The sequence below is a fragment of the Ahaetulla prasina genome, chromosome 3 (assembly GCF_028640845.1).
Source record: "Ahaetulla prasina isolate Xishuangbanna chromosome 3, ASM2864084v1, whole genome shotgun sequence".
Lineage (NCBI taxonomy): Eukaryota > Metazoa > Chordata > Lepidosauria > Squamata > Colubridae > Ahaetulla > Ahaetulla prasina.
The window spans coordinates 173,704,155-173,722,496 of NC_080541.1; the positions used below are offsets into that span (position 1 = coordinate 173,704,155).

The following is an 18,342-nucleotide window of genomic DNA, read 5'->3' on the forward strand; positions in this document are numbered from 1 at the left end:
GGAAGCAGCAGGTGAAGCTAAGCAAGATCACATCAAATACCTGTACAATTAGCACAGGGCCCCCCCAAGGCTGTGTGCTCTCCCCACTTCTCTTCTCTCTGTATACCAATGACTGCATCTCCAATGATCCATCAGTTAAGCTACTGAAGTTTGCAGATGACACAACAGTGATTGGTCTCATTCGAGACAATGACGAATCCGCATATAGACGAGAGGTCGAACGACTAGCCTTGTGGTGCAACCAAAACAATCTGGAACTGAACACACTCAAAACCGTAGAAATGGTGGTAGACTTTAGGAGAAACCCTTCCATACTTCCACCTCTCACAATACTTGACAACACAGTATCAACAGTAGAAACCTTCAAATTTCTGGGTTCTATCATATCGCAAGATCTCAAATGGACAGCTAACATCAAAACATCATTAAAAAGGACAACAAAGAATGTTCTTTCTGCGCCAACTCAGTAAGCTCAAACTGCCCAAGGAGCTGCTGATCCAATTCTACAGAGGAATTATTGAGTCTGTCATTTGCACCTCTATAACTGTCTGGTTCGGTTCTGCAACCCAACAAGAAAACACAGACTTCAGAGGATAATTAGAACTGCAGAAAAAATAATTGCTACCAACTTGCCTTCCATTGAGGACCTGTATACTGCACGAATCAAGAAGAGGGCCGTGAAAATATTTGCAGATCCCTCGCATCCTGGACATAAACTGTTTCAACTCCTACCCTCAAAACGACGCTATAGAGCACTGCACACCAGAACAACTAGACACAAGAACAGTTTTTTCCCGAAGGCCATCACTCTGCTAAACAAATAATTCCCTCAACACTGTCAGACTATTTACTGAATCTGCACTACTATTAATCGTTTCATAGTTTCCATCGCCAATCTCTTTCCACTTATGACTGTATGACTATAACTTGTTGCTGGCAATCCTTATGATTTATATTGATATATTGATCATCAATTGTGTTGTAAATGTTGTACCTTGATGAACGTATCTTTTCTTGTATGTACACTGAGAGCATATGCACCAAGACAAATTCCTTGTGTGTCCAATCACACTTGGCCAATAAAAAAAAAAAAATTCTATTCTAAAAAAAAACCTTGGTCCAATTAGGCAAACTGCCAAAGTCCTTTCTTGGCAAACGTTCAGAAGTCACAGATACAAAAATAAATGCAAGAAGACGAGCTACCAATGTTGTTTTCTGGCAAAGCCCAAACGCCATTGCTGGTCTGTTTTAAGCCTTATGGGAGGGGCCAATCATTTCTTGACCGTACTCCTGAGACGTCCTCTTTGCTTGAGCTGCTCTTGCCTTTTGGCAGCTCTTCTCATGCGTGCATTAGGAACAGGCTCCTCCTGTTCCTCTGCCTCACTACTATCAGTCTCTGGAGGCTCTGGAGTCTGCACCTCACTTCCCAATGGCCCTGGCCTCACCTCATCACTGTCCGACTCTGTTGCCAGCTCCGCAGGCTGCTGGCAGACCCCAAAATTAACCTTTATTTTTAGCAATTTTGGGTAGTCATAGATTAATTCATTAGAATTTAGGAAAGTTTAGTTAATCTTATTTATTTATCCAATGGTAGCAGATAATTTTCAAAACCTAATATTAATTCTTTTGTGAAATCAAATGTCTTCATGATCTCAAATATTATTGATCCACAAATATTTGTGTAATACCTCTCCTGAGTTCATACAAACCTTTTTCAGGGTCCTATCCCAGGAATCACCATAGATTTCACAGTGTTGTGCCATCTCTTCTTCATCTGCTTCTGTAACTCTGGTGACTGGTACAACTCCAGCAGGGAAGTTCAAAACATTGTACAGCATGGTATAAGAGATAGCACCTAGGAAGGTAAACACGCAGAATGAAGAGTTAGGCAAAATTAGATGCCTTAGACCAGGGGTCTCCAACCTTGGCGACTTTAAGACTTATGGACTTCAACTCGCAGAATTCCTCAGCAAAGCTGGCTGAGGAATTCTGGGAGTTGAAGTCCACAAGTCTTAAAGTCACCAAGGTTGGAGATCCCTGCCTTAGACTCACTGAGAAGAGCCTAATGCTGGGAACGATTGAGGGCAAAAGAAGAATGGGATGACAGAAAATGAGGTGGCTGGATGGAGTCACTGAAGCAGTAGGCATGAGCTTAAATGGACTCCAGAGGATGGCAGAGGATAGGAAGGCCTGGAGGAACGTTGTCCATGGGTCAGACACAACTTCGCAACTAACAATAACAAAAGATGCCTTCTCCCCTTCCCAAACCCTTCTACTGGCATAATTTAGTTATATAAGGTAGAATTGACCAACTTTCTAAAATTTGTCTGTTCCATTTTTCTCTTGGTTTTGAAAGTTTACAGTGGGCAATGATGCTGCGGTCAGCTATGCTAGTCCATCCCATGGGCAGAAAAGTTCTCCTGAAACCAGATTTTAATCTTTCTGTGAGAATTACATGTAAGCTAGTATATTCCAATATAAGAATTGGGAAAATTTCTAGATCATTCTGATCAATAATATTATTCTGCTAAGAGAATGGCAAAACCAATCTCTTTGGGAGCAACCCTAGTTCGTCCACCTGTGCAAGATTAATTATTTGGTGGATGCTCCTGAAACTTGATATTTCTTAAATGTAATGAAAAGGTATACATTATGCCACAGTAAGGCTTACCAAGTATTTTTGAAGGATATCCAAGAAAGAAGGCAGGACCCATAACTGGACACAGGACAACATCAAGTTTGTTTTTTCTCCAATGCTCAATAAACTTTTTCTGATAGACCTGAGCCCAAACAGCAATAGTTGTTAAAGTCCTGACAAAATCTAGGCTTGATAAAATGTAGCTGAGTAGTTAAAAATGTGTTGAAAGCTAGCAAAGGTTGTTGCCAGATAGGAAAAATACAATCAACGTGATCTCTTATTGGAAGGATAGAATAAGGACAGAATAAGATTTGATTTTTAAATTTTATTATTACAACAAGTGCTTTTACCATCAATTCATTTTGGATCTCCCATAGATCCTTCACATTCCTGAAAAACAGAATATGTAACATGTAAGCCAAACCTTCTTAAAATATAACAGATTGCAATTCTGCTGAATAATCAAGATGATCATGTGTGTGCCTGAAACAAGACAAGTCTAGGGCCATATAGAGCATCATTTTGAAGAAGCAGGATAGGAAGCATATTGATGCTTTTGAGCTCTGATGTTGGAGAAGACTCTTGAGGATACTGTGCACAGCCAAAAAAACAAACCAATGGATCATCAAACTAATCAATCCAGAATTCTCATTAGAGGTACAAATAACCAGGCTCAGATTATCCTATTTCAGACATGTTATGAGAAACCTGGCAAAGGCTTTAATGCTGGGAAAAGTGAAAGGAAAAAGAGAAGAGGATAACTAGATGAATGGACTCAGTTACAATGACAATGGGTGCAGTGTTGGAACTGCTGAAAGACCAAGTTAGGGACAGATTGTTATGGAGAAAGTCTATCTACATGGTTGCTAGGAATTGAAAATGACTTGATGGCACACAACCAATGAGATAATCACAGATGTTATCAATTATGTCATAGAATAGAATTTTTATTGGCCAAGTGTGATTGGACACACAAGGAATTTGTCTTGGTGCATATGCTCTCAGTGTGCATAAAAGAAAAGATACGTTCATCAAGGTACAACATTTACAACACAATTGATGGTCAATATATCAATATAAATCATAAGGATTGCCAGCAACCAAGTTACAGTCATACAGTCATAAGTGGAAAGAGATTGATTATGGGAACGATGAAACGATTAATAGTAGTGCAGATTCAGTAAATAGTCTGACAGTGTTGAGGGAATTATTTGTTTAGCAGAGTGATGGCCTTCGGGAAAAAACTGTTCTTGTGTCTAGTTGTTCTGGTGTGCAGTGTTCTATAGCGTCGTTTTGAGGGTAGGGTTTGAAACAGTTTATGTCCAGGATGCGAGTGATCTGCAAATATTTTCACGGCCCTCTTCTTGATTCGTGCAGTATACAGGTCTTCAATGGAAGGCAGGTTGGTAGCAATTGTTTTTTCTGCAGTTCTAATTATCCTCTGAAGTCTGTGTTTTTCTTGTTGGGTTGCAGAACCAAACCAGACAGTTATAGAGGTGCAAATGACAGACTCAATAATTCCTCTGTAGAATTGGATCAGCAGCTCCTTGGGCAGTTTGAGCTTACTGAGTTGGCGCAGAAAGAACATTCTTTGTTGTCCTTTTTTAATGATGTTTTTGATATTAGCTGTCCATTTGAGATCTTGCGATATGATAGAACCTAGAAATTTGAAGGTTTCTACTGTTGATACTGTGTTGTCAAGTATTGTGAGAGGTGGAAGTATGGAAGGGTTTCTCCTAAAGTCTACCACCATTTCTACGGTTTTGAGTGTGTTCAGTTCCAGATTGTTTTGGTTGTACCACAAGGCTAGTCGTTCGACCTCTCGTCTATATGTGGATTCGTCATTGTCTCGAATGAGACCAATCACTGTTGTGTCATCTGCGAACTTCAGTAGCTTAACAGATGGATCATTGGAGATGCAGTCATTGGTATACAGAGAGAAGAGAAGTGGGGAGAGCACACAGCCTTGGGGGGGCCCTGTGCTAATTGTACAGGTATTTGATATGATCTTGCTTAGCTTCACCTGCTGCTTCCTGTTTGTTAGGAAGCTTGTGATCCACTTACAAGTCTGTTCCGGTACCTGTAGCTGGTTTAGCTTAGTTAGAAGAATGTCTGGAATGATGGTATTGAATGCTGAACTAAAGTCTACAAAAAGGACCCTTGCATAGGTCTTTGGAGACTCAAGATGTTGTAGGATGTAGTGCAGAGCCATATTAACAGCATCATCTGTTGATCTATTTGCTCGGTATGCAAATTGCAAGGGGTCTAACAGCGGATCTGTGATGGTTTTCAGGTAGGAAAGCACTAGCCTTTCAAATGTTTTCATGACTACAGATGTTAAAGCAACTGGTTTGTAGTCATTCAGTTCCTTGATGGTGGGCTTCTTCGGCACTGGGATGATGGTAGAGCGTTTGAAGCAAGAAGGAACATAACACATCTCTAGTGATTTATTGAAAATATGGGTGAAGATGGGGGCCAATTGGTCAGCACAGACTTTTAAGCAAGGAGTTATCTTGTCTGGGCCTGGAGCTTTTCCTGGCTTTTGTCTGTGAAATAGGTCCTGCACTTCCTTTTCTGTGATCACTAGGGGTTGTGAACCCAATGAAATGGGGTCAGTTGTAAGAGGCTTGGCTGTTGTTGGTGTGTCTGAGATGGGGGTTGTGGAGATAGGTGGCTGTAGTTTCCTTTCAAACCTGCAGTAAAACTTATTCAGGTCATCTGCCAGTTGTTGATTACCTTCAGCCTGGGAAGGAGGTTTGCCATAGTCGGTGGTATTTTTAAGAGTTTTCCACATGTTTGCTGGTTCATTTGCTGAAAACTGATTCTTTAGCTTTTCAGAGTAGCTTCTTTTGGCACATCACAATGCAAAAAGCACCTGATTTTCCCCCCCCAAATTAATACTTGGGCATAGTGCATAAGTAATGAATTTAATTGTATTATTCCTAAAAACCGCACTGCTGAACTGCTTTTTTTGTCTAGTACAAACTATTCACTAAGTCTGCATTACTATTACTATTAATCTTCTCATTGTTTCTATCATCCATCTCCTCCCACTTATGGATATATATATATAAATATACTGGTATGACTGTAACTTGATGCTGTATCTTTATGATTTATATTGATCATTTCCTAGTATGATTTCATTGCTTATTGGTACCCTATGACTATCATTAAGTGTTTTACCTTATGATTCTTGAGAATGTATCTTGTCTTTTTATGTACACTGAGAGCATATGTACCAAAGACAAATTCCTTGTGTGTCCAATCAGGAAATCTAATCTAATCTAATTTAATCTAATCTAATCTAATCTAATCTAATCTAATCTAATCTAAAGATCAATCCCAGTAAGACATTGAAGGGGCCAAATATAAAGTTTTTATAGTGTATCGGCTAAAAATCTCATTTCGGCACATTTGTAGGAATATAATTCTGCCATTACCTCACTCCGCACAATGCATTCAGCTGCCCAGCCAGTCGGGGAAACTTGAAAGAAAAACAGCCTTGAGTGAAAAATCCCAGATTCATTAGTACTATTGCATTTGGTTTAAAAATTATACAGAATTTCAAAAACCTGTTATCTCTGTTCTATAAGGTCTGCTGAAGATACACAATGTTATGTCTGTACAGTTGCAATTTCATCTTTAATTTAAGGAGACCATTATCTACAAGTCCTGAGGAGCAGAAATTCCAATCAGACAGACCTGCTGGCTATCAGAGCACTAATCAAACTACCGGTAGTGATTTGGGCAAACAAGAGGCCATATAACTGTAGGGTTTTTGCAACAATTCAGAAACAGCCCAGGACCTCTTCAGTCTCACTATTTCTTCATTTGGGCAGATAAATTGATAATGGCATTTTTTCTTCTTAACACTGCAGCTCTGCAGGGTCTGAGGGTATGTATAGGCCATTTCCCATTAGTGAGAATTTATGTCTCCCTTCTGGGGTCTTACTTCTGTGTCAAGGTGCAGCTCTCCACATACATGAGCATCATCTTTGTATCCCAGTCCAACCGTCTCCCATTCACCCACCCACCCCTTACTAGTATGTAAGGGGGCAATAAAAACATGCTTTCTTTTCCTTTAACAATTAATCAGTGGAACCACTTGCCTCCAGAAGTTGTGGGTGCTCCAACACTGGAGCTTTTTAAGAAGAGATTGGACAATGATATGTCTGAAATGGTATAAAGGTTTTCTGCTTCAGCAGGGGGTAAGACTAGAAGTCCTCCAAAGTCCTTTCCAACTCTGTTATTCTGTACGGAGTGGAGATTTTCATCATTCTGGGACAGGAATACTGCCTGCCTGATATTCTTTGCACTCTCTTTCTCAGATGAATGGGTTGTCTGCATGCTCTCATCATTTTGAGGCTTCAAAATGTTTTGAGATAAAGTGGAATGGAAATGATAATACAGAGATCTTGTGAAGGGTCTGTAGCAGGGGTGTCAAACTGGTGGTCCATGGGTCAGATGCATCCCGCCCAGGCCACGCACACCCCACCTCTACAAATGGGGGAATCGTCATGAAACGTCACATGACGGCAATATGATGTGGCGAGTTTGACACGCATGGCCTATAGGGCAGGGGTCTCCAACCATGACAACTTTAAGACTTGTGGACTTCAACTCCCAGAATTCCTCAGCCAGCTTTGCTGGCTGAGGAATTCTGGGAATTGAAGTCCACAAGTCTTAAAGTTGCCAAGGTTGAAGACCCCTGTTATAGGGAAATGCCTAAAGTAAAGAGTAAATGCTGCATGTCCTGAAGTATACAGATCTTTTGCCAGAACTCTTCAATTAACTACATCTAACACCTACTCCAGCATCATGTGACGTATCGGCACTTTTCCCCCCTTTGCTAAACTGGGTGTGGGCATGGCCAGCGCGTGACACATCCGGCCCGCGAGTTTGACAACCCTGTTCTACTCTATTCCAAAATTGCAGTTTGATTATGCAAACCATACTCCACCTTAATCGCTTGGGAAACTTCAAGATCTTCCTTACAGAGATCTACTAGTTTGAGAGACGGCTATCCTCACACTATCTACTTTCTACCTGCTCTTTTAGTTATCTATCAATTCAAATTCATTTTTATGACTGCCCAACTCACAAATCTGGTTTTGGGCAGCTAATAACATGTTAAAATAATAACTTTTTAAAAAATCGTTACCAAAGGATAAAAACCCAACAACGGTCACTGAGAATAAACCCAGACAAAACAAACGACAAAGATCTCTAGCTTTCCTTTCCCTGATTTAGGATGATAAAAATTGGCAGACCTGCCATTTATCTATAGGCAATCAATTCAAATCATTTTAATTACCAAAAGGAACTTCATGAATGCCTTCAGGCAGGGGTCTGCAAACCTGGCTCTTTTAAGACTTGTGGACTTCAACTCCCAGAGTCCCTCAGCCAGCAAAGCTGGCTGAGGAATTCTGGGAGCTGAAGTCCACAAGTCTTAAAAGAGCCAAGTTTGTAGACCCCTGCCTTAGGGAAATGGTCAGTTGAACATTCTCTTCAGAATATATTCAGTTTAAAATTTATGTTTCCCATGTTAATGGCGTTACTGGAGTACTGAGGCATTGCTTCATATTGCCCCTTTCGGGCATGTGATGTCACAATGAACACAGAAGGGGTGTGAGGTTTGCATTGTAATTTCTCAATTCCCTCAATCTGATCCCTTTTCCTTCCACCCCACCCCACCCCAATGCTGCTACTCACAATGCAAATATGTTTAAAGACACTTTTATTTCAGTTTTTATGCCCCAAAATACAATAATTCTATCACAAATTTGACCCCATACACACCTAAAGATATCTAAGACTCACCCAGATCTTGATGAACTTGGCCAAAACTTTCTTCACCAACGTTGGGATTTTAAGCACTTTCGCCAGGTCTTTCAAAGCTGGATCCACTATATCTTTTTGACTGACAGGCAATAGAGAAGGAAAGCAAGATTGGAAATTCTCTCTCTTTGTATATAAATGTATTTACCACAATCATTTACTCTAGCAAGAACTGATGTTGACCACTTTTACAGAGGAAATTGGACACTAAAGTTATCAAGGGCTGTTCTTGAACAGACAAGCAGATCAGCAATCTTTGCTAAAGTGACCAGATTTCAGCGATGGCAAAGCGGGACACCATTGGCCGGGGGGGGCTGCGCATGCGCGCTGAGTCTTGCCACCTGCCTGAAGGAGGAGGAGTGGCTGCTGCTTCTCCTCTCTTCCAGGCAGGCTCGGCTCTCCTCTCAGCTCTTCCAGGCAGGCTTGGCTCTCCTCGGCTCTCCTCTCGGTTCTTCTCTTCCTCTCGGGTGAAGTCAAGCGGCGTCTCTCCTCCCTCTCGCGCCCCCTTCTCCGCCACTCCCCCTTTTCCACCTCCTCCTCTTGCGTTGCCGCCTCCCATTTTCAGAATGGGAATGAAACAAAAAAAATCGGGACTTTTTGGAATTGCCGCGGGACACGGGACAAATTATTAAAAAGCGGGACTGTCCCACCAAAAGCGGGACGTCTGGTCACTATAATCTTTGCCCTTCTCCCCAACATTTGCTTAAAACATATGGAGTTGGCACACTATGTGGAAATTACATAGTCACGCAAGTAGCGATATACTTTCCCCGTAATAAGAAAAGGTTAATTCGCTGACATAATAAAGCAAATGGTAATGATGATGATACTACCATCATCTTCTGGAAAACAATGGCCTTATTTTAAAATGTGGTTGATCGAGAACACAGTAATATTGAGCAGTGTCCTTATTTGCTATTCACTCTTTAAATGTTCTTTAGCATTCTCAACAAACTACTTACAACAAGGCCGAAAGACTTGAGCCTCCATCTGCAAAAGCACTTTTCAGAAAAATTTCATCGACAACATAATCCACAGAAGGTGGGTTGAAGGGAACTAGCTGCAAATAACAAAGGGGGTTTTCAATTAAACCTCGAAGGTGCCAAGTAAATACAAGTCTAGATTAACAATTTTCCTGCATGTTATTTGTCCATTCAATATGGCTTTCTCTATACATGCATACACACACAAAGGGCTCCTCCCTGTGGTTGTTAGTGCTATTCACCAGATCTTCAGCTGACAAGAAAGTGCAAGCTGGCTGATCTGTCTTCCTAATCTGCCATTGGAAGGATGTCACCAATTGCTGATGTCCAATTAAGAGCAAATTAAGGAAAGGGATTGGTGGTTTCCCTCTGTCAATAAGCCAACAGCTGGCGGGAAAGCATCCACCAGTTACTCTTCATAACTGACTTGGATTTGGACCAGAGAAAAGCAAAGTATTTTTGAAAAATAAACCAGAGGATGTAATCAAGTGTTAGAAGTGGCTCCAGGATTTGCCCAAACTTCTGGCAACTGATTGCAAGGCTGTGAAAAGTGTCAAGAGGAGGAGGGGAAACTGAGACCACAGTCAGCCTGGAGAATAGCTCTCAGGTGTGACAAGAGAGTAGGAGAAGACTATTCTTGCTAGAGCTACAGTCTCAGAGAGAGGATTCCCAAGATAGTCAGAACTGGAAGGGGTGGCAGATCGTATCTGTTCTTTTCTCACTCCATTCAGTTGGGATGAGGAGAGATGGCTTTCCCCATCAGGTTTCTTAGTCCCTGAATCTCCCATCCTGAGAGCTGATTCTACAGGTCTCCAGGGTTCGACGGGGAGGGCAGGAGATATAGGGCACCTAAACCACCAGCAGCTGTCTGAAAATCAGCTGAGTGGCTGTAGAGCAGGGGTCTCTGAACTTGGTCCCTTTAAGACTTGTGGACTTCAACTCCCAGAGTCCCTCAGCCAGCAAAGCTGGCTGAGGAACTCTGGGAGTTGAAGTCCACAAGTCTTAAAGGGACCAAGTTCAGAGACCCCTGCTGTAGAGGGAACATTACACAATATCCCACTTTAGCACATGGTTCCATTGGCAGCTACTTTTTTTTTCATTTTTAAATATGGGCTTTTCATGTTTTAGCTGCTTTCAAACATGGTAGTTCTGCTAATTCAGAAGGGCCCCGAGCCTATGTTTAAAAGCAACCCATTAAGAGGGGATGTCAATTGTGGCCCAACCAAATGAATGGTCAGGAAAGCACACCATTCTCCACCACAACTAAAATGTATAGTTTCTTGGTTGCTTAAGGGACCAGTTTAAGTTGAATATGACATTACTGTGCCTCAGGTGATACAATGAAGACAGCATCATCAGGATACAGCAGAAAATGGGGGCCACTGGGTCATGTTTATGCGGTAGCCAGGTGAAATGCTACCGGTTCTGGGCGGTTTTTCCGAATTGATAGTAAAAAAATGCTTTAAAAGTTTTTTAAAAATCCGCCAATCACGCATCGCTCAGCTGATCTTCAGAACTTTTTTTTTTTACTTTTTAAAGCATTTTTAACTACCGGTTCCGGAGAACTGGCAGTTAAAAATGCTTTTAAAAGTAAAAAAAAATTCCAATTGCACGTCGCTCAGCTGATCTTCAGAACTTTTTTTTTTTACTTCTCCTGAACCGGTAGTTAAAAATGCTTTAAAAAGTAAAAAAATAATAATCAGGAAATCCAAAAGTGCGCATTTGGTGCAGACTGCACATGTGTGTGTGTGCAGTCCGGGATGCACTGCACATGCACATGCGGGGTGCACATCTGGCGTGCACCACACATGCGTGGGCAGTGAACCGGTGGTGATTGGCAAAGGATTTCACTGCTGAGCCAGGTTCATGTAACATCCCAAGTCACATTGCCTTCCAATTTATTCCCCTTCTATATTTTCTTTTTTCTTTATTTATCAAACATCACGAAGGAGCAAAAGACATATGCCTTTCACTTAGCCATGCCAAAAGGCACCCATCCTTATAGAAGCTCTCTGACTGTTCTGTATCAAACTATTTTACATGCAAATAAGTTGTACAGTAAACAGTAGTAGCAAAGATACACACTGTATGGCCAGCTTCTTGAAGAAGCTTCCTGGTTTCATCCACAGCCCTTCTCATGCAGGATGGGAGCAGGAAATAGCCATCTGTGTCATAATACCCAATTCGTAGAGGTGTAGAGCTTGAATAAATCTAGAAGGAAAAAAAAACACACACCCTTGGTTACTAAAATTAATGGCTTAAGCCAGAGGTCTTCAAACTTGGCGGCTTGAAGACTTGTGGACTTCGACTCCCAGAATTCTCCAGCCAGTGGCTGAAGAATTCTGGGAGTCGAAGTCCACAAGTCTTCAAGCCGCCAAGTTTGAAGACCTCTGGCTTAAGAGCTAGCTAGCATGAACTCTGTGATGGCATTTTTGATAAACAAATTGTTGTGATTGTCACACTGTTAGTGGAACTTGGCATGCCGAGGCTCACAGTGTTGCATGAGCTCTGGTTTTGGGGGTGGGGTACTTAGAACAATGGACGAGACTTTTAAGTATGCTTTAGCAAATTAACAGGAATTGACCATGACGATAATTCTCAGGTGGCACTACATTCTTCTTAAATTAAGAAATTTAAGTGAAGTAATTTTAATCTAATTAAATATAATGTAATTTTAATGTAATTTTAATATGTGATTTTTCTGGAAGGTGTTGACAGGGTGGTAAGCAAGTTGCCGCATATTGCTAGTTTTGATGACAGTGCCCAGTTTTGACTGAAACTTTCTCAAGAAATTTGAAAAATCTCACAATCTTTACAATGAATCCTGCTGTGACTTAACTTTTTTGTAATGTACGTAAATCGATGCAGTATTAAGAAACTGATTTAATGTCTTTTATTAGTTGACAGCTCTGTTACTGTGAAATGTTTAAAAATCAAGCACATCTTTGACCAAATTAGTGACATTCCTAATGGAAGAAATGGCTCTGGTTCAAGAAGCTTTGAAAAGCATGACAAAGGAGGATATATTTTCTCAAACTGGTGACTATTTATTAGCTATATTAATAATGTTTTTCCCAGGAGAAATTAAATAGACTCATCCTTCACTCACATGTATGTGTGTAGATATATAATCCCAAAATTGTTCTTTTTATTTTCCTTTTATTTTCCTTTTTGTTTTGTTTTTGTTTTGGGAAGGTTTATTTTTAGTGTGGATAGGGTCTGTTATATATATATACATATACATACATACATACATACATACATACATACATACATACATATATATATATATATATATATATATATATATATATATATATATGTAGGTCTTTGGTTATTCGGGTTTTCTCCCGCGTAAAATTGGAAGTGTCTTGGTGACGTTTCGACAAAGTCTCATTCGTCATCTTCAGGCTTCAGCTTCGTGCTTCTTGCTCCCAGAAGCACGGCTGAAGCCTGAAGGTGACGAATGAGACTTCGTCAAACGCCGCCAAGACACTTCTAATTTTACACGCGAGAAAACCCAATAACCAAAGACCTACATACACCAGCGAAACCTCAGAAAACATATATATATATATATATATATATATATATATATGTTTTCTGAGGTTTTCACAATCAAAATTCAAATCAAAATTCTGAGGTTTTCACAATCAAAATTCAGCAATCACACATTGCTCCCAGAAGCACGAAGCTGAAGCCTGAAGATGACGAATGAGACTTCGTCGAAACGTCGCCAAGACACTTCTAATTTTACACGCGAGAAAACCCGAACAACCAAAGACCTACATATATATATATGCATGCAAGTCTCGGCGTATTCGGGTCATTTCCCGTGTAAGGTTGAGAGTATCTTGGCGATGTTTTGATGAGGTCCCACTCGTCATCTTCAGGCTGATGCTTACGGCTGGTATAAATACTGGTGGGGAGGTGTGGAGTGCTGGCTTACATATATATATATATTTGTCAAGAACATACTAGTTAATATATATAACTATAGGCATGGACTGGATACATAAAATAGATACAAATAGAGCAGAGGTGGGTTTCAGCAGGTTCTGACCAGTTCTGGAGAACCAGTAGCAGAAATTTTGAATAGTTCAGAGAACCGGTAGTAAAAATTCTGACTGGCCCCGCCCTCATCTATTCTCTGTTCCCAGGTCCCAGCTGATTGGGAGGAATTGGGGATTTTGCAGTAACCTTTCCCTGCCATGCCCACTAAGCCACGTCCACCAAGTCATGCCATGCCCATTAAGCCATGCCCACAGAACCAGTAGTAAAAAAATTTGAAACCCACCACTGAAATAGAGGAAATATTAGGACAGGGACGGTAGGCCGCTGGTGCATATATATATATATATATATATATATGTCAAAATCATCAATTATCATCAGCAAAGGTCCTATATATAACCTTTTTTTAAAATTTACCTCTTCATTGAATGGCATAGGTGGCACAGTAGGATCCAGCTGGAACATGTAATCACATAAGAGAGCCTTCATGCATAGAGCAAGACTATCCACATCCTTTGCCATTGGTCCTATTGCTGCTAAAACTTGAGAAGATGAATATGTGTATCAAGTAATAGCAGATAGCTAATCCAGTTTTGGATTTATTGATCAAAAGCAAAATACGTGTCAAATTAAGACCACAACTTTGATGATCATGGCTTTGTTTAAATTGCTCTACATTCATTCTTTCTGAAAAATCATGTTATATTTCCAATTTCTTGTTCATATTTATATTTCAATTATTATCTCCCCAATATCTCTTGTTCTTCAGCTCAGATAGTCACTTTTCACATTCATTCTGAACTGATCTCTCACCCCTTTCCCACTTTCCACAAAAAAGGATGATATTTACTTAACATAAGATGAAAAGGCTCCTTTACTCCAGAAACACTGTAAAACAGAGAAATATAAAATGCAGATAATACACATGTATAACATACATTCACAAATAGCCTTTTGGAGGACCTTATCAACTGAATCATCACTCAGTGACAAATGTCAGTGGGTGTTCTTGTACAAGACACATTTGCTTATATCTTTTTTTATCTGTGTATGATCTTTGTTTAGAGCAATGTTTCTCAAGCTTGGCAATTTTAAGATCTGTGGATTTCAACTCTCAGAATTCCCAGCCATGTGTTAATGTCCACACATCTTGAAGTTGCCAAGTAGAAATATAAATGGAAGGAGAAAGAAAGGAAGGACTCATTACATACTTGAATTACATGTTACAATGTTTATATAATAATAATAATAATAATAATAATATTTTAATTTGTATACCGCCCTTCTCCCGAAGGACTCAGGGCGGTGAACAGGCAGATAAAATACAGACATACACAATAGTTAAAACAACCCTTAAAAAACTGATTTAAATTTGCCCAAAAATTAAAATAATATACACCCCCATAAAATTACAAAAATTTAAAAACCCATCAAATTCAATTAAAATTAAAGGTAAAAATCAAGCTAGTCCAGCCATACGAAATAAATAGGTTTTAAGTTCGTGGCGAAAGGTCCTAAGGTCAGGTAGTTGTCGAAGCCCGAGGGGAAGTTCATTCCACAGGGTCGGAGCCCCCACAGAGAAGGCCCTCCCCCTGGGGGCCGCCAGTCGACACTGTTTGGCTGACGGCACCCTGAGGAGTCCCTCTCTGTGGGAACGCACCGGACGATGGGAGATAGAGGCCGGCAGTAGACGGTCCCGTATGTAATTCTAGGGCAAAAACACTATTTTTCTGCAACTAAGTTTAGCATTTGGTTTCCTTAGAATGAAAGCATTTGCTAGAGCAGGGGTCTCCAACCTTGGCAACTTTAAGCCTGGAGGACTTCAACTCCCAGAATCTAGAGAAATGTTATCTCACATTTACACTGGATGTTCCTAGCACCCTAACAGGTGTTCCTTTCCCAGGGGAAAGTCTAAATCAGAATACATGATATCATTACTAAAATTTGTGAACATTGATCAAGCTATTTCATAATTTCTCCAAGATCACCAATATCTCCAACAGGTTTTTCAACAGAAATTGAATGGCAGGTTTTTTTGGGTTTTTTTAGTGATTTTGTAAACACAGCATTTCAACAGCAGATTATTCTATTAGATCAGTGATGGTGAACCTTTTTGGCATCGAGTGCCAAAAAGGTTGTGTGGAAACATCACACATGTGTGAGCACGCTTGTCACACTCCAGATAAGCCAAACTTCCATGTGAACCCGACAATCAGCTGGCTGGATTGCATGAGCACACCGGTTTTTGCACTGCCACGCATGCAAAGGACAGCTGATTGTTGCACGCGCATGCGCGACAGAAACCTGAAAGATAAACAGGCAAGGTGGTGCATGCCGGGCGACATGGCTTCACATGCCACTTTGGGCACCTGTGCCATAGGTTCACCATCACAGTGTGGTAAGGTAGGTAAAATGAGGACCCAGATTGTTGGGGGCAATAAAAGTTGACTTTGTATATAATATACAAATGGATGAGACTATTGCTTAACACAATGTAAGCTGCCCTGAGTCTTCGGAGAAGGGCGGGATATAAATTCAAATTAAAAAAAAGTGTTAGATGATTTCTGAGGTCTTTTCCAACTCTACAATTCTACATCTTATCAAAGTGTGATAATCAGTTGCATAGTCTATGATAGCTTTAGTACTTACCTCAATCTACCTGCAGTTGGCTTCAGCCCACAAAGACCACAGAAGCTGGAGGGTAGACGGATACTTCCCCCCAAATCTGATCCAAATCCCAAAATGGAACCTCCTCCAGCAATTAGAGTCCCTTCCCCTCCAGATGAGCCCCCAGGAGTTCTCTTATGATCCAAAGGGTTCACAGTCTGCCCAAAAACCACATTGCTGCAGTCATAGCTGAAAGGTGATAGAAGTACATCAGATTGTGGGAACACAATATTTAAAATATATAATCTTGTTTCTTCTGAAGATACAGTTTTTAATTTACCTACAAAAAATTAAAAAGTATTCATCTCAGTGAATACTTACTGCATTGTGAGTCTGAGGTCCTTAATTCGGATATGCTAAATAATGTTCTACTCTAAAGTAGTCATATATCAAAAAGATTTAGCTGATTTCTCAGATTAACCAGATTATAATATATTTGAAGCAGAAAGCAAGAACCCTAAGCGTATCTGAGTAACTAAGGAGAGAGAAAAGCCCCAAACCCTCCCATTTCTACCAAAAGACAGGCTCTTACAACGCAAAGCATTCCTTCAACATGTCCTGACAGCTGAACATGGCTAAATATAAAAGTTTCTGGGTTCTGGCAGCTTATTATTTAAATGGATACCTAGTAATGATGGGTACTAGGATCACTGGATCTCTTAGGATCATTGTGATTCCGGAAATTTTCTTGATATATCAAGCAAAAGATAGGAATACAACAGAAAATTTCAGCCTGGGTTACTTTTTCTTCATCAAGTTTTGAAGAAAAAGAATACAGTACATATGACAACCGGCCATAGATATTTGGTACTTGAGAGTGCCTTTAAGGCTTTTCTCCACTTCTCCAGTGGGGTGGTTTCTCTCTTGTATTCAAGATGAGAGGAGGACAAAACACCTGTTCTACAGTATACTTCTTGTTGTGCCTCCAAAATGAGGTCAAAAAAGTTACTGTTCTGACTTAGGCTTCCTGATACAGTAAAAAGCACACAACCCTCTTTGTATTTCAACGGCTATGAATTCTGTTCATTCACAGTCTGTTAATTCTCAATCTGTTCATTCATGAATGAGTCACAAATAGTTGTAAAGAGTCCGACAGAAGTCTGCCACAGTCCTTCGGGATAAGGCTGATAAGCACCCACCTTTATCTCCCTTGACACACTGCCAAGACCTGATTGGCAATTAACTTTGCAAGGCCACATGAAACACAGAGTCAAAATGGAGCTGCAGAATTTAAACCTGCCAGAACAAACAACGTTGCTTCCTGCAAAGGCTCACGTGCCTTTGCTCTTCCTTTATGTCTTATGGGAGGGGCCAATCATCTTCAAGCCTTACTCCTGAGTTGTCCCTTTTGTTTTAACTGTTCTTGCCTTTTGGCAGCTCTGCGCATGCGCACACTGGGAACAGGCTCCTGTTCCTCTGCCTCGCTGATGTCCAACTCTGGAGGCTCTGGAGTCCGCACGTAATTCCCAGATGGCCCTGGCCCATCTTTGCCTTCAACACAGAGTCCTTGTTCAAGCCTTCTCCAGACTCTAGGACTGGCCCATGTTCCTCCCCAGCCTCCTCACTGTCCGACTCTGCTGCCAGCTCCACAGACTGCTGGCGGACCACAACAGTTTCTATCAGCACATGATTATATGGATCCCTTTTAGTTAAGACTTAGATCTAGACCAAGGACTGAGACATCACCCATAAATACAATCATTACTGATTATTCAAATACAGCAAGCCATGACTAATACAAGCCAAGAAAGATTGTGAACAAATAACAAACAAGTGTATGTTTTTTCAATTGCACAATAAGGAGATAAAGTTTATCAATACACAGCAGTGATCAGTAGCTATAAAAACTATTGGCATGAAAACTTACTTGAATAAAGATTGTGGCACATTGGTGAATACAAATGGAATTGCTCCCTGTTTCTTTAATACCTTGACCAACACACTGTCGTCTTCTTCCACATCAAGAAAATGAGAAAAGCCGCATGTTGTCAAATGGCCCTAAAGGTAAAGGAAATACTAAGGAAACAGGTGTAGACCAGCTATTTATCTTAACACCTAATAATAGCCTCTACTGTCTTTCCTCCTCTCCTCCTTTTTGTCTTCTGCTAGGATTATTTTTTTAATTTCTGTTTTTTAAAAAAAAACAACCTGAGGTTTCTGCTTCAGTAAATAAATAAAATATTCAAGGTAGTTTAGGCT

General features: G+C 40.5%; 1 protein-coding gene across 1 annotated transcript in view; it reads right to left on the bottom strand.

Annotated features, from left to right (window-relative positions):
- Window positions 1–18,342, bottom strand: part of LOC131196004 (vitamin D3 hydroxylase-associated protein-like) — a 47,215-nt gene that overhangs the window by 6,458 nt on the left and 22,415 nt on the right. Inside the window, exons 8-18 of the mRNA XM_058178368.1 lie at window positions 18,011–18,141; window positions 16,126–16,332; window positions 14,327–14,364; window positions 13,894–14,018; window positions 11,548–11,673; window positions 9,442–9,539; window positions 8,462–8,561; window positions 6,082–6,125; window positions 2,989–3,028; window positions 2,672–2,780; window positions 1,710–1,855 (exon numbers count right to left, since the gene is read on the bottom strand). Of these exons, the coding sequence (XP_058034351.1) occupies window positions 1,710–1,855; window positions 2,672–2,780; window positions 2,989–3,028; window positions 6,082–6,125; window positions 8,462–8,561; window positions 9,442–9,539; window positions 11,548–11,673; window positions 13,894–14,018; window positions 14,327–14,364; window positions 16,126–16,332; window positions 18,011–18,141 (1,164 nt within the window). The remainder of the gene's footprint in view (window positions 1–1,709; window positions 1,856–2,671; window positions 2,781–2,988; window positions 3,029–6,081; window positions 6,126–8,461; window positions 8,562–9,441; window positions 9,540–11,547; window positions 11,674–13,893; window positions 14,019–14,326; window positions 14,365–16,125; window positions 16,333–18,010; window positions 18,142–18,342) is intronic.